Here is a 21,539-nt window from a genome sequence, read left to right on the forward strand (position 1 = left end):
ACACCAAGTATCTGACTCCTAACATTCATTCTACATCTTAGACAAGAATTCAGTCTGACAATTTAATCTCTCTTATGCCAACATTCGATCCCTATGTATCACAAATATACTCAGAATGCATGGAGGGGTTTCTTACAAAAAGCAGTTTTATGCATTTATAATACCTGCTTCATGACAAAATACCTTAAAAGATCACAGCAAGGCAAGACTACCAAAATTACCAGAGCAATAAAGTCATCCTTTCTACATTAATGCTAAATTTTTGCACTGATATTTAAATAAGGTTCAACTGGAGACAAATGTTAGACAAGTCTGGGCCAGCTTTACTTTGCTTCTATGATTCTATGTCATTCCTCAAGGTGGGTGTGTGTAGAAATAACATCAGCTGTTTTTATCTTGCGTGCTTGCTTTCTAATGTAAGAATGTCTCATTTCTAATTGAAATACATGCAGTAACTTACAGTTATCTAACAAAAAGTTGTCTGAATTTGGAAAAGTTTAAGTAAATGCAGTCCCTAAGCAACTGTTAGCACGGATGTGGTCTGTGGCTGTACTAGCTCTTCTATTTTGCTAAATCTGTAATGCCACACTGCACAGTAAATAGCAAATGCAAGCACTTTTTTGTCAGTGCTATCATACCCTAGAATTATGAGCCTTTTTTCAATTAAGCTTTTTAAACAACTTTGGAAACCAGGCTGCATGGCTCCACTGGAAAACATATCAGTATGGTAACATCAGCGAGTGAGCAAAAGAAGGTGTAAAGAGCAAGTTACAAAGCAAAGTGCTGACAGACCTGTATAACATCACATATGCTGCTAAAAGCAAAGTGCTTATAATCCTTTATATGTGCACACAAGTGGGAAAGCACATGCAAAGTTCTGCTAGTTTTCCTAGCAGACAATGCAACACCTAAAATGTAGTTGCTGCTGCCACCATTTTTTTTTTTTGGTCTACGAGTTTATTTTTCTCAGGCAACTTAGGCAACAAAGCTTTTTTTTTTTCAGATGTGATTAATATGCTCTCATGACATACTTCCAATGTAAAAATGTAAGTTTATGTGATTAAGTGCTCTTAAAAGCTCTTTAAAAATGCTGGGATGAAATGTTTTCTAAAGTAGCATATATTGTATTAATGATTGAAAACCTTTAAGTAAGAAACTGTTCTTTCTAATCAAGCACTGCATTTTTAGAAAAAGGAAGTGTTGCTGTTTTCAGTTTTCCCAAAACTTTGTGGGAGGGTTTTTCGTAAAGTCATAGACTGTAGATAACATAGCTGGGAATTTGTAAGACTGGATACACACCACAGAAGCCACACACCTGAATAGAAGTGTGACAGTTTGTGAGGTGTACTTGCCATGTGTCATCAATCTATGTAATGTTTCTCTACATACATTTTAAGCCCTGTGCACAATATCTAATATGGTACCTTAATAACACCACTGCACGTAAAGAATCAGACTGTAGTAAATATGATTAATACATCATTTGCTGTTTGAGAATATAGTGATGTGGGTGTTAGAAGGCAGAACTATCTGTGAATCTCAGATTTGACAGCTGAAATTCAAGCAGCATCCCTTAATGGTTAACTGCCTGGAAAGCTTCCAACAACTAGAGTAACATAACAGTTCTGCAGTGAAAACCCGCAATCTGTTTTCCATAGAAAAATGGGATTTGCAGTGGCATGGTTCAGCAGGTGGCTTGTGGACTAGGAGAGGCACTGGATGCTCCAATTGGGCTGCTACTACCTCTTCCTGAAGACTGACCATATACGTCTGATCTGTTAATGCTTCCCAAAATCTCACCTCCCTGATGCAGGAGTCACAGTGCTGCAGAAGGCACACTGCTGCCCCTCCTGAAGAGGTAGAAGGGTGGAAGACACAAAAGCTGACATGTGGAGAAGACAACAAAAATCCACTTTTAACTTCAAAATGGATCTCAATGGATTCAGTAATCAGATGCCACAGAAACAAAAAGACAACTTTGGGTTTTTCTCCCACCCCCCCCAACTAGGTTGGGGCATTCTCTGATACAGAAGTAGTACTTCAAAAGAGCAAGTGATTCCCATTCACAAAATCTAGGTATTTAGTAAACAGCTATATTGGCCCTCTATTTACAATTCTCTTACTAATGATCTGTTCTGCCACACATTCATTATGTATCAAATTTCTTTCTCGCCCAGTTTTTACCATATTGCATGGGGTTTGGGCACTGTGGTGGTTTTTTTGTTTTGGTTTGAATTTTTTTCCCCTTTCCTGCAATGTAGATAAAAGAGCACACTATGAACACCTGTTCATCACCTACTACATGACTTCCATTTTCAATATTTAGCACTTAAAAGACTTGTCTTTGCCTCTCCCAGTTAACCAACCAGAAGACCACAAAATGATAAAATGTGCGTGTCGTTGCCCAAATTTCTACTCCTTTTGTGCAACAATTTCAATGCTTTCATTGTCATGCCTTCTTCCTCCCTCTACTTTTGACTTTTCAGCAACAGCATACAATTACCTATTATAATTGTGGATTCTCATTGCCTCAAAATTCACATTCCACTTTGCTTCCATTCTTGGTCTCCTTAGAGCTATTATCTTCACTCACGTTTGTTAAAAGATACCACTTGCCCAACTCTTGCATCATATAACTCAGAATCCTGTTTAGTTTTTTCTCAAACTAAGCAACAGCCTTTAAAGAATAATTGAAGGAGTTACAGCATAAGTCAATTGTTCAATTAGACTACTGCAGAAACACGAAGCTGCTTAATCTTACTGAATTACAAATGCAATATACATAAATATTATCAAAAATATGTAGTTTCAGTAAACTACTACCTCAAATTCAACTGCAGGCTTTTACAAGACATTTGGTGAAATCACACTGTGTTGCTTCACAGATCTAGGTAAGCACATTAGGATCAAAATCTGATATGCAATAACAGAAGTAAATACTTTAAAAAGTATTTAAGTATTTAAAAAGAAAAAATTCTCTTAAAAGTCTTCTACCTTCGGTCAGATTTCTTGGGGTATTTTTCCCTTATCCCATCTGTTATCATTTATGATGACACGGAAGTGTAACAACGTAACACTACCTTCAGACAACTACATGACTTCCATGGCTTCTTGATCACTTTCCCAACGCCTTAGGAGCTGGCATACTTCTGCAGTCACATCTCTAGCGAACAGCCTTTTTTATTAAATAACAACATACTTCTATTAATAACCCAGCAGAACTTTTAAAAGAAAGCCATGATTATGACTAGGTCATAACTACACAGTTCCTCTGTCTGCTGAGAAAATAAAGTTGTCTGGTGTCTGCAAAGTAATTACATTATCATCTGGGAAATGCTTAGAAACATTTTAACAATCTGACAGAAGAAAGCAGCTGAAACGCCTGTGCATTCACTTGTGCATCAGTTTTAGCTGTGGTCCCAATTCAGACACATCCTGTATTTCAGAATTTTCCCTCACAATAGATCCTATTATGGAAGAAATAAGGATAGATGCTAAAATTTGGAAAAATAGTTGTTTTATAAACGAACAGTCATCACTAACACTTCAACCACAGGCCTTCTTAGAGCCACTGTAAGGATTTAATTGAATAATCTTGGTGGTCCACTGATAGAGCATATGCAAATATGTGCACCAGACCCCAGAGGATAATTAATTGAAGCTTACACCATGTGTGGGCCTGCATTCATCTCAGACAAAAGAGTACAAACTCTATTAAAAATATTCATTGCTTACGACGTAAAGTTCAAGTATAGAGACACATGGGGTATAAAACATGGCACTGAACTGGAACACTGAACGTGTCAGCTGTCATCTCCAAGGTCCAAGGGCGCAGCTGGGCCTTGCTCAACTCTCCTGTTTCTTTCAGTCTGTTGGGCTTCAGCCTCAGGAGCTGATCTTTTCAGAAAAACAGTATTTTTGTCTTAGAAGAATAGCAGCAAGTTGTTTTAGAAGGCTCCAAACAACTGAAACATTAGCAACAAATAAAACAAATTTGGGATTTCTTGGAAATCACCAGTAGATAGGAAATTATTTCAGGATTTTCTCTGCACACTCATATCCTTTTGAAAACCTACATTGTTTTTTTGAAATGCCCACATATTATGTTAATGTTTGCACTTTGTGTTCATTTGCTCATATTTCATATTAAAGAGAGAATCACAGAATCATAGAATAGAATCATAGAATAGTTAGTGTTGGAAAGGACCTTAAGATCATCAAGTTCCAACCCCCTTGCCATGGGCAGGGACACCTCACACTAAACGATACCATCCAAAAGATCCTGGTGAAGATACACCATATTTTAAACTACAGGTCTGAACACCAATCAGGCTTCTGAGAAACCCTGAGAACTGTTCTGACTGCAAAGAGGCCACATCTCCTCTCTTTTATCTTTTTTAAATTCATCATTCTCTTCTACTTGTCTTGCTACCTTAAAGTATTTCTAAAAATTAGGCAGGCTTCAACACTTCAGCAATTACTTCTTTTCAGAAAATACAACATTATAATACTATCCACAAGAAAATACCACAGGGTGTCACACTTTGATGTGGCGTTAAGTCTTCTTACACCTTCGTCTTAAACGTAAGCACAAGTCCTCACCAAGCAGAGAGTGCCAGGGCAGATGGACCCACCGTCTGATCTACTGCAGTGTCTCTTATGCTCCTATGGTGAGTTTAACTCTGATTGTCAGAGTTACGTGAAGTGACCATCTATGCCTCATTGTTGGTGCCAAGAATACCTGTCAGAGCAATTAGCAAAAACAGCCCCTTTACAGCACTGAATCTATCTTCTGCGCTGCTTAGCGATACTAGTCTACAGCATTAATTCACTGCTTGGATACATATGATCAAAAAATAATGGAAGCACACAGTTTTATGCAACAAGAAAGAGGCTGAGAAATATGCCACAGCGCTAAGCAGAGCCAAATGATGGCTGGGAACTGGAGGTTGGCACCTTCCCTCTGTTACCAAGCACAAAATTGAACAGTGGGAGGGTGGTCTAAAGGAAAATATCCAAGGTTAGCTACAGGTTATTAGTCAGATTCATCTAAAAAAAATGCAATAAAAACCCCAAACAAACAAAGCCCCAAAACCCAAGTCTTTAAAATAAAGTTTGGGGTTGCTTTTTCTTGATCTGTTATTATATGCATCACCAGATCTGGCAGGAGCCACAGATATAGGAATATCTTTCTGTTAGTTCAGAATGCACATAGAAAAAGTTAGTAACATTATGATAGTGTTATGAAATGCAGTCATCTGATACTGAAAGATTCCTAGCTGTGCAGTCTTTTATACCAAGCATCTTCCCCAAGATTATCTCCAAAATGCCAACTTAGTTGAATTCTAAGGAAGAAAAAAGTGGTTAAAAGGATATAATCTTCCATATAAAGATCATTCACAGTAAAAAGTGATAAAATCCATTGACTTTAGAACCTACCTACAAATAGCAAAAATCAGAAGTCAACCTGAATACAAGCTTAAGTACTACTTCCTTTACGTAGTGTTTTAGCTACTTTTTCGACATTTCAATGCCACATTTCTGATAAAATAAATGAACACCACACTTCAGTGCTAGCAACAATTTATCACAACTTCAGCAACACACTTAAGTCATTATTACATAAGGAAATAGAACAGATGAAGAGTAACTACAATACAAAATTGCTAGATTAAAGCTATTTGGCTTTCTTAAAGAAAAAAAGGTCTGTGTGATGGGTAAACACAAATGAACTACTCAAGGTACTTTATTTTATGAAATGGATGTACTACATTAAAAAAAAAAGATTTACTTTTTAGAATGTGCTGTAAAGCATACAATCAGGTATTTTAAAAGGTGAATTTGCCAAAATAAGTATAAGAACAAGGTCATTATTCAATTATATCATTATTCAATTTATCAGATAAAGTTTTAGCATCCCATCTGATCAAGGGTTTACATCTACTACCCAGTGCTTATAAGCAGATTGTTAATCACTTTGATGCCCGTTGGTCTCATATAATCGAACCATTAGTTCTAGAAGTTTGGAAATTTTCATCTGACAAAAGTATTTCTTGGCTGCATCCCCTTGTATTTTCACATCTTCAGTTTCAACACCTACACAGATTGCTCTGCATTATCCATTTCCTTCATAAATGCCAAGGAACAACTACAGCTTATTTACAGAATGAACTGTCAGCAGATTTGTCGGCTATATGGCAACATACACAGCGAAAAAGTTATGCAGTTTCTTAATTTTACATCCTGACCCTCACAACTGTACCCTTTCCCCACAATACAACTGATATAACACTTAGTTTTTATTAAAAACTATTGCTGACCCAGCAACACACACCGCTTCAGGGAACAGCACACCAGGTCGTTTCTTCCAATTACAATCATAGGTTAACTGCAGCAGCAGGAAAAACTGTGGGACAGTACCTCCTCTTGAACAGACATGATGCATCTGACGACCTTGCCAGCATTTTCTTGCATTAAATTCATACCTTAGTGAGAGCCAAAAGCCAGGAGCTGTTTTCTTTCACAGGTAGTTTTTTCAAGCTGTTGTGAAATTCCAAGCTGCTGGAATTGTAGCCTGCCACTCAAAGTCTACATGCAGCCATCTTTGGCCAACTTTGGTAGGCTGCTCTCTTGCATACTGAGTAATCAAATGTTAATAGTATTGGCGACGACTTCTTGAGTTTTAATCCCAACAGTTAGGATTTTCTCATGTGGCATGCATACATGCACACACACCTGCCACAATCCTCTAAAATTAAAATCCTGGTGAAGACTAATTTCATAAAGAAACACATCATGTACATATGACAAATCAGTTTGTTTCATTTGTGTCAGAGGAAGAGCTCAGGATCAAAGGGGAACTTGGATGGAAAACACTCAGAGTCAGTCACTTCAATGGAATACTTAAATGACAAAGAAAATCCAGTACCATGGTGGGAACACTATATTGTATCAAAGTCTTTTAGAACTTAAGTTTTCCTTATGTTGAATCTCACTTTAGAAGGAATTTTAAAGGACTAGTAAAATCATACCCAGGAAAATAAATTAACTGCAGTTTACCATATGGAGTATTACTCATTTCTCCTTTTACCACTAGAAAACACGAACATAAGGAAGAGATCTGTGAGGCAGTGAGTTTTCATATGAAACGCAGAAGTGAAAACTCCACCTCCTCCCCCCTCCCCCCTTTTTTTCCTTGCTCGGTTACACATTCTATCACAAAAGCAGATTTTAGGCTACATTTCAAGTCTATAAAACAGAAGTTTTGTTTAAAAAAAAAAATATAATTTTTTTACACTTCCCACCTTATAAGGTGTTTCCAGAATCCAGAATCAGCAACTTCAGAGATATTCCCCATCTATGAAGTAACTATGCTATGCAGAATTTTTGCATATCTCCAGCTACTCAATACAGCTCTACATGTTACATGCCTTCTGACACCAAATTGTTTCAGAATGGTTTTCTTCTGGCATTCACAATTTCTTAGCATTCTTTATGTGTATTCAGCCTCTATATGGGTGTACCCCCTCTCCCAGGTACAAAGGATGGGGATTTGAAATGCATTTACAGCCAGCAGGTTTATAGTAGCACAATACTTTATCACTGTTACAAAGCAAAAGAAACCACCACAACTAGATGTTGCACTAAAAAGATCTCATGTCCTTCCTCAGAGAAGACAGCATTGTTCATTTGTTCGTCTGCTTTAAACTCAAGATTCCTGACATTCACTAAAGATTCAGGCACACTGTAGATCACAGAGCAGGTATCACAGACCAGCTCTAACTCTTTACCAGCCTTTTATTATGTATGCCTGCTCTGACCAACACAGTAATGAAATCCCTAAAACAGGCTGCTGTCTACAGCTGTATGTACTATAATGTTAGTCCTCAATGGTGGACTTGACAATAAAAAAGTAATTTGAAACCATACACTTTGAAGCTATTTATGAATATTATTAATTCTCCCTCTATCTCATTTGAGTCTCATAAAGCAAAGGAAAAGTGGAGGGGAAGGAGACAATTCACCAGCAAATTTCTCATTCCACATGAAAAATGGGCACAAAAGTAAATCTTCCATGTTGAAAACAAAATGTCACTTGAATAGCTCTTCTGTTCAGTCTCAAAGTATGGAGTTTAGTTGTATTATTGCCTTAGGCTGGGAAGCTTCCATATGTCCACTGACTGCAGGGTGTGCTAACACTCAGTTTGCTCCTGTTCCCTGGGTGTCAGGGCAGGGAGTCTGAAAATGCTCTGCCAGTGACAAGTCAGAGAAAAACCTTGCCATGAGTTCCTCCCTCTTCATGCCCTTTCCCTTGTGAAAACTAAAGCAAAACCATCCAAATCAAACAATTCAACCTATTTAATGCTTTTTAAAAGAACAGAAAATGCACAAGGCAAAATACATATTGGTGGATCAACTTCAGATAAAATTTATTTTCTCTTTTACTTGGATAGTTCCAACGCTGAAAGTGACTGGGATTGCTACATAACTTTTTCATGATTTAATACTAAACTAGAAGTTTGATCCCACAGTGCGTATTTAATAGATGCAAACACTGTCTTCACACAGTGTTTTCAGTATTTTGCAGGGAAGGAGCATTCTGGAAGATGAAAACAAGTCAATGTATGAGGCAACTGAAATAAAATGTTACGTCCAGGCAATAAATTCAACAGCTTCACCAAAAGCATGTGTGAACAAGTGGTAATGCCTTGCCATGAACATTGCTCATGCTTTTCCTCATTAGGTAGAAGGTATTTTGAGGTAAAGAATTTGTTCAATGATGATTGTTCTAAACTATTTCACTGCTCAGGTGCAAGAAATTCAACCCCTTCCTCTCACCACTCCCCAAAATAAACATAATGCTCTAAGCTTTGGAAAATTTCTGGCAGAATGATAACTTTCACTCTTCATGAAAGAAACCTGTTTCTAAAGCCAGATAAAGGGAAAACACAGGTCACACAACATTCACAGTGTGTATTCCTTTAGGGATCCTGTTATTTAGACAAAATAGGAGTTTCAATACCAGAAGAAACATATTTAACTCCTCTCCCTGTTCTCCCTCCCCAATAAAATAGGCAGACTGATGAAACTGATACAACTCAGTTTAGAAGCAAAGCCACAAGTTACTTTCAATCACTTGGCTTGGTGACAGCTACCTTTAAATAAATCGGTATATTCCTCTTTTAACCTATATTGAGTAGCCACACATTTCAATCAAGGTGTACTTTAAGGCTTAACAAACACTTGTTCATATATAAACTGCGTTTTTTCACCTTAAAAACAAAAACAAAACAAAAACAAAAAACAAAACAACACAACCAAAAAAAACCAAACAACCAACCCAAAAAACCAAAACCAACAAAAAAACCCCAGGAGAATGGGAAACTTGTGAGAAAGATTGTTACTCCTATAGGCAGGAAAAAACTAGTGGAAAACTCCAGCCATCACCATGCTAACTCAAACTAACTATAGCTCTATTCAGCTAACCAACAAACCCGGAAAGTTTTGTATTAACAATTACATGACACAGCTAACAGATGTAATGAGTATCTTTAGACATGTGTTTAAGAAAGGCCTCTGTCATTCCACTCCCTGCCCTCCCCACCGCCCGCTTTTTTTTTCCTGGAAAGGATTCAAGAAGTTATCCTCATTATTTTAAAGTACGGCTGCATGTTTTCTTTTGGTAAAGAAGAGAATTAGAAGTTTAAGCACAATCCTACACTCCAACCAACAGAGCAGCAAAATATCTACTTGTGTAGTTCAACTTCTATAACTCCTAACCTAAAATGCTACCAGCACCTCATGTTTTGCGTATAACTTCCATTTAATAGTACATTCAATAGAATTTACATACCAGGAAACACAACACACTTTAAACATCTTTGAAAACCATCTGATACAACCACCTATAAAACCCTATTTCAGCTAAGCTCAAATTACACAAAGTAAAAGTAATACAACTGATAAAGTTTTAACTTACCAAGATTTTTTTTTTTTTTTAAGAAATGCAAGCCATGCAGATATGATAAACACGATGAAATGTAAAAAAAGTAAAATTTACCCAAATTTAACATTAAAATTTATTTGGAAATTACAATGACATTGAAAATTGTTGTATTTGTGACAACGTAATTTAAAAAACACTTCCCACAGCTCATTGCTTTTAGTTCTGGGTTGGAAGCCAACCACCTACATGAAGAGTCAGAGCTACAAAGGAATTTTTATGCTAAGAGTAACCTGCCAAATCACATAAATCGTAAATATTATATCAATTCTGTATCTGCAATATATCATCACCACGCTATTGTAGCATAAAAATTGCCAGTTGACGCATTAATGAAATTATCCTAAGCACAGGCTTCTGAAAGTAACATATTACATCCACACAGCTACCTACAGCTCTGATTCAGATCATCTAAATTCAGTCTGGAAATGATTTCCTGCTGGAAACCAGTATCTGACTTTTAGCAAGACGAGTTTCACTACTCCCCAGAAGCTTCAAACAGACAAATAAGACATTTTTGCATATATTCATCCGTCAAGACTTGTCACCCTTAAAGAAGACACCAAAAGAAACCAAAACCAAAGTGACACAGCAAAACCCTGGGCTTCCCTTCCAAAATCCCTCTGTGTAGATAGGTATGCTGTAATTTTCTTACTGTAATATGGAAGATTATCAGCATATTAAAATAGAAACCCTTTCAAAATTGGAATCTGCCACGGTTTCTGGATGTCAGTATTGCAGCACTTTTACAATTAGACCTTTAAGAGCTAGGGAGAAGGAAAGAAAGCATATAGTTTATATTTCTTCTGTGATGTGAAAACAGTTACCATGAAGTGAAAACTAAAGTGTATTGCAGTTATTTAAAACCTAAGCTACAACCAGATATGGTTTTGTGGGTTGGATTGTTCTTTTTTCCTAAATAATTTTTATGCTGACAGATGCTGTAGCTCAATATATGACATTCATAAAGAAACAGACATACAGCCTGACAGATGATATACATAGAGATACTTACAGTGACTGGAAATGCATCTGTTTTGACACTTGGTCCCCCCCTACTTGCATACAGAACTCCCAAAATAAGATCTGAAACATGGTCATCTATTAACATTGCTGTATGAGGTTTCTGTTAAAATAAGGTAACTTACAAGTGTCTATTGGGAGAGTACTTCACATTCAGTGTTGCAAGCTAATTAAAAAAAATAAATCTCTGATTCCTGCTACATTTAATGTCTCAGACACGTGGTCTAGTAGACAAGCATGTCTAAATAAAAATCTCGGAAGTTATACAGTTACATTAGCACATCAGTAATTATTTGATTTCTACCTAAAATTAAGCTTTTATTTGAAATCTTAACTGGAATGCTATAACTGCGGTGTGCTAGTTTGCATATATTGTGAATTACTGAATGCTGGATTAAAAAAAAAAAAGAAGAGTTTTTCCAAAGAAGGAGGAAATGCTTTCTGTCTCAATAATAACAGTAAAATGTATAAGAATTACTCACCAGTCTCCAGAAAAATTCATTCTTTATCAAAATCTTGACACACATACAACAAAAAACTCTTAAGGATCTGAGGTACAACCTTTTTCTCTCGGAAGCTGCTCCCCAGTGAGTACTGCACAGCCGTGACCCAGAGAAAAGCAACTTAGCTGTCAGGATTGCTAGCCTCTGAGAAAGCTGATACCAGAGTGATGTCACATACTTCTGAAACATTACTGCAGCTCCAAATTGTCAACTCCCTTCTACCAATAAAATCTCTACCTCAAGATGATTGAAGATAAAACATTTAACAACAGGATTAAGTTTCAACAGGAGCTAATAGTAAAGATTTTTAAGAGCATAACATGGGGTTGGACAAAACATGAGTCGGTAGAAGTGAAAAAGAACAGATGCTAACTGTGTTATCTAAATATGCTCTTCTAATTTCCTTTCAACCTGCAGAGTTTCTATTTATTGCAGCAATATTCATAAAACACTTCCTGAGCTAGAGAGAAAGAGCAATGACCAGTGCCACAGATCTGGGCATCTCTATAAAATGCTCCAGCTAATCCAGCCCTGGAGTTCTCAACTTCACCTGGTGGCCCTCAGCTGGACCACTTTTCTCATTCTCTTGACCTCCTTCTGTGGCAACATTTGTCCCACTATCCTTTCTTTCATCCTGCATACCTTGTCCCAGATACAGGAAGTACTTGGATGCACAATGGACTCCAGTCTAAGATCCGCAGAAAGCACTTGCCTAATTCCATTGGGAAACAATACATTAGGAACCTAAAATTTTTTACACAGGAAAGAAAAACAATGATCTAACATTCTACTCCAAAAGTATAAAGCAAAACCAGAGATGAACAGCAGGAATAAATTATGTGGTATGTAAAATCTGCTTTTGCACAAGTAGTAACTAGAACTGCAGTTGCAGGAATGGCTTCTATAAATCCCCAAATTTAGAGTATGAATAGTGAGTTATAATATTAAAATCATACACAAAGATTATCTTCATGAATATTTCCAAATTAACATCACATATCTTTAAATATGTCAGCCCACAGATTTTCAACAGTCCAGAACCAGTACACTAATTTAGAGCTGGCTAGTAATCAACAGGGGCACTGTGTGGGAAAGTACTGCCTTCAGTTAACTAGGCTGCTGGTGACAAAGCCAAGGGCATCATTAGACATATGAACTATGTTTGATAATGCATAAGAAATAGACTACTTTCATATAGAAAGAAATGGATAGGCAAGAGGAAGGCACAGCAATTGAGGGACAAAATTCAGGAGTACAAATGTAAGGTGACACCTCTAAATAAATCTGTTAAAAAATAGACAAGAATGTGAATGGCATCTATAGGTACGCAAATGCTTTTAACCTGGCATCTCTACCTCTGTGTCCTGTGGCTACTTCTATGGTCTGCACTTCCCACTGCCTCTTTTTTTTTTGCCCCTTTTCTAAGGGGTCCATAACCTGAGAAAGGTTGAAAGGCAGCAGAATCAGAATATGTTTAAGTAATGCACCTATGCCAGTTAATTATACCTATTAATTTAAATTAGAGGAAAAAAAACACCAAACAACCTCACCAATATGACTATTCACTCAAAGATTACAAGAATAAGCCTGACTTGGTGAAGCAGTGCAAAGTAGGACAGAACTACACCACATAAAGGTGATTCTAAGCTGTACAGATAAAGCACTAGGAAAGGTAAATGACGCTTGAAGCTAGAACATATAAAAGGAGTCCCAGATGTTTGAAATGGAAACAAAAGAGCTTTAAAATGAGGATGGTCTTGTTAATTGGTGAGATCATATAACTTTTCTGTGTCCAAAAGAGGCTGGCTTTCAAAATACACAAGTGCTAACCCTTAAGGCAAGTGACCTATTTTGAAACAGTTTCACCTGTCACACTTAGAATGGCAATATCTGGCAGGCAAAACCTGAGCTGGGGTGTTTCAGAAAAGTATGGAATATGAGACTTGAAGCCAAGAATTAACAAACCATACATCAGACAAAAAAATTGAAGATTTTGCCATCAGTCATGTGTTAAGTAGCCAATACTAGAAAGCATGCTTCCCTTTTTCACTTGCTTGCACATTTCATGTACAAAATTGATCCACTGCTTGAAATTAAGTTGGCAAACTTTTCCTCCTTTTTTGTTAGCATACAATAAGCTTCATAGAAGTAATTAGTCTCCTGTTAGATCCACACCATGACTCTCTTTGTATGAGCTGTGCCATTTCCAGAAGAATCTAAGTCTCATTAATCACCTCCAGCCCTGATTTTAGAGTTAGTATGTCAGAAAGCATTACTACATGATTCTGTGAACACAAAGAGAAACAGGACCAAGGCAGTTGGAAGACGGAAGAACTATCAGGTTTGAGACAGGGTAGCTTACCATCAGGTAAGGGCTAATTCTGAATAAGAGAAAAACTTAGTATTAAATTATACCAACTTTCTGCAATTTTCCAGTTTTTTATTTCAGTAAAAAATATGAGAACAGTTTCTTCATAGCAAAAAGGTAAATCCCCGCTTCTGAACAGCCTGCAAACTGAGATAGCACCCAGTGCCAGAACATTCATTTTGAACAGTTTAATATTAAAAAAAAATAAGACAGCCTAGATTAATCCCAAAAATCTAAATCAGAGTAGGACAAAACCTTAGGTCAAAAAGGTTTTCCATATACATGAGATTCATACAAAAATGTTAAGTTGGACAAGACCTGCGGTGGTCATCAAGTTCAACCCTACACTCAGAGATAAATACAATACCAGATCAGAGCACAAAGCCCCTTGTCCCTAGGATGATTCCACAGCCTCTCTGTGCTCAATAGGTTTGTGTTTAGTTTTGGGTTTTTTTTAATTTACTCTTCTTATTGATTTTTACTTTAACCTGTTAGAATGTACTTTGTTAATTTATGACCATTGCCTCTTGCCCTTTCTTTATGCAATTCTGAGATGATCTGTCTCTGCTATAAAGCCCATGTAGGTAATGAAAGACTGCAGTTATGCTACCGCTTTTGCCTTTTCTCCAGGATAAACACACCATTCCCTTTCAGTTTCTTCTTGAACATCATATGCCCTGGCTCTGTAACCATTCTAGTGCTGGACTCATGCACGTTTGTCTGTCTTGCATGCTGATGTGACCAAAACCGGACACATTACCCCAGAAATAGTCTCAAAAGTGATGAATTGAGGGGATTAATTGCCATTCTTGCTAAGACAGATCAATATGTGGTTAGCCTTCATCACCATTACAGCGTAACACATTCAGCTTCCTGTCCACTAGGACCTGCAGGCCATTTTCCAAGATGTTGCTCTTCCACCTGCACATTCACCTTTGCAGAACTTCTCCATGTTCCAGTCTGCTCACTCCTCCAGTTTGCTGAGGTCCTTGAGAATGAGCATCCTGCCCTCTGGCATACCGATCCCTCCTCCAAAGGGTGGTGTTACCCAGGAGCTTGCTGACTGTGCATTCTGCCACACTGCCCAACTTGCTGATGAGTGTTTCACCAGCATCAAGAAAGACTTCTTGTAAGCAGATATGGTTTAAAACTTCAAGCTATTGATTGCTACTCCATAAGCCTGATGATGCAGCTGCTTTTTCGCCCACCTTGAAGTCCATGCATCTAAACCATACCCCCTCATTTGGATACAAGGATACTACATGAAAATACAGCAAAAGCCTTGCTAAAGCCAAGTGGCTTCCACTGTTTCTCCCCTCACTTGAAGAGGCAGCGATCGTATAAGATAGTCAGGTTGGTCAAGCAAGATTTTTCCTTGATACACCCATGCTGGCTGTCTCAAATTACCTTCCAGTCCTTCACAAGCCTAGAAGCAGTTTCTAAGAGATTCTGCTCTGTAGTATTCCAAGGGAAAGAGGAGAAGGTGACCAGTGTTTAGTTACCTGGATTTTTTTTTCCTGTTTTTCTTTTGGAAACAGTAATGTTTGCCTTTTTCCAGTCATCAAGGTTATTCTTGACCATAACCATACCAGTTATATTCCTAGAATAAGAATCCATAACTGTTTCAAACACCAGTCACAAAATAACTTAGAACCAAATGTCATATTAAGAAAAAAATATGAGGGGGAAGGGCCTTGAGGAAGCTTGTTTCTGTCAAAACAAGAAAGAAAGGTGCAACAACAAATGACCCCATAAGAAAGACATCACTGGTCTTGGGTGCAATCAAACCCAGGTTGCTGGTATGCTCCAGGACCTACTGACTGACCTCTACTATTTCTGCTATATCCACAAAATTGCTGTAAATCTATGACTGAAAACACTGATGTGTTGCTCTAGCATTTCTTTAAGCCTGCTTTGCTTACTTTTAGCTCTATACATCATGAACAAAAATATTAATGATTTTTGAGGTAGAAATTTTGACTGCTTGCTGTTGGCAGCACAGAACAAGTTTTTCCAAAGGGAAAGCCCAACCTTGGCTGGCAACAGGAATGTCTTGCTCTTCTGCAACATCAAACATGTTAAAGATATGTAATAGAACATGCACGCACAAACGTTACCAGTCCAGCAACCTTAGCAGGGGAGGCAAGACCTCAACAGCCTATGGGACTTTCTCAATTACAGTGACGCGTAACACTGACAAAGAACCTTAAATAAGTTTGGCAATAAAGAGTCAGCATTTATAGTTGCTAGCCTTTCTAGAATAACATGTTTATAATGCGCTGCACATAAAAACTCTGATTCTATGCACCTAAAATGAGAAGAAACAATGTAAAAAGTATTTGTTTCTTCTTTTTCAATGTTTTTAAAGGAAGGAAACAGTATTTTTAGATTTATGTCTGGAACACCAGGATTAAAGCAACATCTGGTTAAAGCAACAGCCATGGACTTACCAATTTAAAAAAAATATATATACACACTTCTCAGCTACAGCATCTTTTATTAACGCAAACTGCACCCCAGTCCAAGTGATGTAGTCACATCACACTCTCATGCTGAAAGGGAGCTTGACATGAGGCACAGCTGCACAAAAAGTTTCAGCGAATAATTTTAGCACTACTTAAGCCAGCAAGAGTCACAGTCTACTCTTCATACTAATAATAATTCTGAGGATATTTTCTTCCCTTCCTTTTCTAAACTACACTTCATGTTTAATCCAGTCCAAATTCAGAATGTAACTGGAAAAAAAGCAATCATGAAACCCTATTGAGAATTTCATTCACGGTAAAGCACATTCTCAAGCATGTGGCAGAAGTGAATGACCAACATTCTCCCACAGCTCAGCACAAAGACCTGAATCTCCTGAAACAGAAGACAAATATGCCCTGAAGGCTGTGACAGTCTTCTGCTCCCCCCAGTGGCAAGCAAAAATTAATCCATAGGGAGGCCATTGAAGAAGCATCACTTGCTCTTACAGTATTGCTCTTGAAGGTGCTTCAAACCAGAAGTTTCCAGTACTTAAATGTTTTGTAGAACAGCTTTGTTCTACAAAAATATAAACAAACAATCTAAATAAACATTCATCTTGAACCCGTATTATATGAAAAAGTTCCAGGAGCTGACAAATATAAAGTAGTTGATAATGAAAACAGACTTTAAATTGATTTATAATGCTGAAGTTGGCAGCCATTTACTCAGTTATGATAAATAAAAAAGGCCATCTTCAACAACACTTTTGATAGATATCTCTCAGAAATCCACTGCCACACAAGTATCACTTGCCCACTCTTATCAGGGTTCTGATGCACTCCTTCTCGTAAGATTCAACAAGAGGTGAACCAAATGAGTATTTTGAAAAAACTCTGACATTTAGTGAAACTTTGAGGACATAACATAGATACAGTAAACAATGTAAGTAGCAGTCTTCTATGCTTAAAGATTGACTACAAAATTATGTTACATCAAATATTTCTGGCTTTTATTACTGGCAACAAATGTGCAATCTAGCCTCATCTAACAACTACCTGACCTGTATTTAAATTTTGTAGACCACTTAAGATAAATGACTTTTCATCCAAGACTCTCAGAAATGTGAATTCAGGGTGAGGAAGCCAACAGCCAAGGAAAAGCATAATGGGTGTGATAGGTGAACTCTAGTAACTGTTCAGAGAACTACAATATGTAGTGATCGTGTAACTTCTAGAAAATGTTTTGCTCTGTTTTTCCAAGGATTCCTGTGCCATCTCTTCACTTCTAACACAGAGAAATAACCACCTTCATTATTTTTGCATACTTCAAGGTTCTTATGTGCTATTAAGTCAATGCCTTTAGACTTTCATAAAGTGATTCTCGACTCATTTATTCTGAGGAACAAAACAATGAACAGACCAAAATGTCAGAAAGTGTCTGTTCTATCAGTAAAATGAATACTATCTGCATGGCATAATCATGTCAAATGTTGATACTGGCATTACTACGCACACCACTAAAGCCAGCAGGGCAAGGTTTACACAAGGACCAGAGACTTTTGTTACATCAACTGACAATACCGGAAACGAGTTACAAGCTTACAAAGCAAGAGCCATTGTAGAAGCTTGAAGTACAGGCAGCAGTGCTCACGAATTCAGGAAAGCTAAATACCATCATGCTGAGCTGAAATTAGCTGTGTTTATCAGACCAGCTGAGAAGAAAATGAGTTATAGGGCATCAAGACTTGTTACTAATTTTATTGCTAACTTTTTTTTTTTCTCCCTCTAAAGGGGAAGATGATAAAATGGTGGGATTAGCTGAAGCAGAAGAGAAAATTACTTGGTATAAAACCACTGGATCCATGAGTTTTAAGATATAACAGATTTCCAAATTTCATTCCCATGCTTGTCTTTCAAATGCATTTTGCAGACTCTCCTTGAGGATTAGGACGATGCCACAAGAAGTAGCTTTGGAAGAATTTAGAGAATCAGAGAATTAGAGACATCAATTTGATGAATGGACCACTCGGTGGATAAAGAACTGGCTGGATGGCTGCACACAAAGAGTTGTGGTCAATGGCTCAATGTCCAGCTGGAGACCAGTAACGAGTGGTGTCCCTCAGGGATCGGTGTTGGGACCAGTCTTGTTCAACGTCTTTGTCACTGACATGGACAGTGGGATTGAGTGCGCCCTCAGCAAGTTTGCCGATGACACCAAGCTGTGTGGTTCGGTTGGTACACTGGAGGGAAGGAATGCCATCCAGACGGACCTTGACACGCTTGTGAGGTGGGCTGATGCCAACCTCATGAAGTTTAACCATGGCAAATGCAAGGTCGTACACCTGGGTCGGAGTAATCCCAGACACAGCTACAGGCTGGGCAGAGAAGAGATTCAGAGCAGCCCTGCGGAGAACGACTTGGGGGTGCTGGTCAATGAGAAAATGAATATGAACCGGCTTCAGTGTGTGCTCGCAGCCCAGAAAGCCAGCTGTATCCTGGGCTGCATCAAAAGGAGTGTGACCAGCAGGTCGAAGGAGGTTATCCTGCCCCTTTATTCTGCTCTCGTGAGACCTCACTTGGAGTATTGTGTGCAGTTCTGGTGTCCTCAACATAAAAAGGACACGGAACTGTTGGAACAAGTCCAGAGGAGGGCCACGAGAATGATCAGGGGACTGGAGCACCTCCTGTATGAAGATAGGCTGAGAAAGTTGGGGCTGTTCAGCCTGGAGACGAGAAGGCTATGTGGAGACCCTCCAGTATTTGAAGGGGGTCTATAGGGATGCTGGGGATGGACTCTTCATTACGGACTGTAGTGACAGGACAAGGGGTAATGGGTTAAAACTTAAACAGGGAAAGTTTAGATTGGATATAAGGAGGAAATTCTTTCCTGTTAGGGTAGTGAGGCACTGGATTGGGTTGCCAGGGAGGTTGTGAGTGCTCCATCCCTGGCAGTGTTCAAGGCCAGGTTGGACGAGGCCTTGGGTGGTATGGTTTAGAGCGAGGTGTCTCTGCCCATGGGAGGGGTGTTGGAACTTGATGATCTTAAGGTCCTTTCCAACCCTAACTATTCTATGATTCTAATTTTTCTCACACTTTCAATGAGTTTAGAAGTGTTCATACTGGTGGACATCACTTGTTTAGCTTCACTGGCATGGTTTCCTTGAGTGTGTTCACCTGAGGTACATCAAACATAACCTCAGTAATAACCTGAATACCAAATATTCAGTGCTCAAGACTGAGAAGACCTGTTTTTTTCCAGTAATTATAGGAAGATTCACATTCCAAACAGTTCAGCTCTTTGCAGAATGAATTCTGATGATCCACATCTATTGGTGACTACTGCCTGTCAGCAAACACTAGTTTAATGTTTTGACAGAAACAGAATTACTGGTTACCATCTCCAGAGTCATAAAACATTTGGCAAATTCTGAAAACCCATCTAATTAAAAGTTACAACTTCTTTATTCTACATGTTTGGGTTCTGTTTCTAACACAGATGACAAGCTAGAGTTATTTGTCAGTACCTTTAATCTATAACATGTGCCTCCAGACTGCAATGTCAACAGAATCAACAAATGAATCTACTGTCTTCAACTTATTTTCTTTCTAGAGTAATAATACTGATTATTATTACTTGTTACTGTGATTCTTCAATTAAACCTCTATATTCATTTCATATGAGAAAGCTGTAGAGCACTGTAAGCAGATTCACCAGTCAATGCCTAGATTTTTAGCAGTAAGAGTGCTACTATTACCGTGTGCAGTAGTCCCACAAGTTTAAAAAAGTGTACATATACATACAATATGCAGAAATGCTTTTCACTGAAAAAGGGTCTAATCTTCTGAATAGTAAATTTTTCCTCAATACCACAGGGATATCACAGCTTTGCACAGAACCAGCTGGAAATATTCTGAAAACTATTAAGAACAGTTTTCTTCTGATGTCTTTCAAGGAAACGGCTACCATTTTAACTTACACTTTTAAATGAAACTATGGAGGCAACAAGACAAAAATTCAGCATGGGAAGCATAAGTGTTTTCTGCACCAGGGAGTCTGGAAGTATCAGAGAAACTACAGTGTGGTGGTTGTTAATGTAAAGTAATGGCTGGACTTACATACACACACCCCTATGCACTCACACTGCAGTGACTTCAACGTTTCTTAGGTTCTATTCACTTGACTGCTATTAGTCTTTCACATAATTCTTAGACTTTGTTTCATCTTTACAAAGGTGCAGTAGAAGTTTTCACAAATTTCTATGTGAAAACGGAGGAGGGGATTGCAGTCAATCTTTCAACATCACTTCAATACAGTTGTCAAAAGATGAGACACTGCTCTAATAGGTGTATCACTATAACGAAAGAAATTAAATAAACCTAATTTTAAGTCCCACACTGATTAATACATTTAATAGCTCTGTTTAAACGAAATCTAAACTGTTCTTACTTGATTTCAACACATACATGTTAATGAAATTAAAAAGGGCATCCAAGGAATTAAATTATCGATCTGAATATACCTGCAAACAGGAATCATTACAGGATGCAACAAGGATAGAATACTTGTTATACAAGAACAGTGCTCAGGGCCCCAGGCTGACAAAGTAAGGACCTTAAACTTACCATGTTAGAGGGCAGTGTCTTGTTAAGATACCAGAATGGCCTGATCCTGTGATCAGGATTTCTAGATGGAAACACAAAGCTGGTAGATTAAATCTTGAAAACAGTCCAGCCTTGTGAGCAAAAGGTTTCTCTGCAGCTACTTGGCTTTCCTTCCTATGAGGCCAGGTGCAGCTTTGTACTGACATGCATTTCAGTACCTGAGGTCTTTCATTGACAGTTATTCAGGGATCACATCATCAAGTTAATTGTATCAGGGATATGCCCTTTGGCTTCACTTTCTGCTTCATTAGACTTTCTGTGTGATCTTGGTTAAGTAAACTTCTGTTCCCATTTCCAATTTGTACTGTCATGATCTAAATACTCTATATCATTAAAGCAACTAAATACAACTGTGAGACATTAATGCTGTAAGGGAAGATTGTGGGGAATGTTCTCAACCTGTTCTCATCATTGAAGAAGTCAGAAATTAAATTCAGCCAATGCCTATGAAGTACCATTTTTTTTTAAAAATCAAACTCACTACATCTAGCGAACAGTTAAGAAATGTCTTTCCT

At 37.9% G+C, this 21,539-nt stretch overlaps 1 protein-coding gene across 25 annotated transcripts in view; it reads right to left on the reverse strand.

The window, feature by feature from the left end:
- Nucleotides 1–21,539, reverse strand: part of PLEKHA5 (pleckstrin homology domain containing A5) — a 159,153-nt gene that overhangs the window by 69,056 nt on the left and 68,558 nt on the right. Inside the window, exon 4 of one of the 25 annotated variants that reach the window (XM_061363882.1) lies at nucleotides 7,423–7,602. The exons of the other annotated variants lie outside the window; for them this stretch is intronic. Within the exon in view, the coding sequence (XP_061219866.1) occupies nucleotides 7,503–7,602 (100 nt within the window). The 3' untranslated portion in view covers nucleotides 7,423–7,502. Of the gene's footprint in view, nucleotides 1–7,422; nucleotides 7,603–21,539 lie in introns of those variants that run through there. 25 annotated transcript variants of the gene reach the window in all.

The sequence above is a fragment of the Neopsephotus bourkii genome, unplaced genomic scaffold (genome assembly GCF_033783945.1).
Source record: "Neopsephotus bourkii isolate Nb327-2 ecotype Australia unplaced genomic scaffold, CSIRO-AGI_Nbou_v1 NB_1183, whole genome shotgun sequence".
NCBI classification, from domain to species: Eukaryota; Metazoa; Chordata; class Aves; order Psittaciformes; family Psittacidae; genus Neopsephotus; species Neopsephotus bourkii.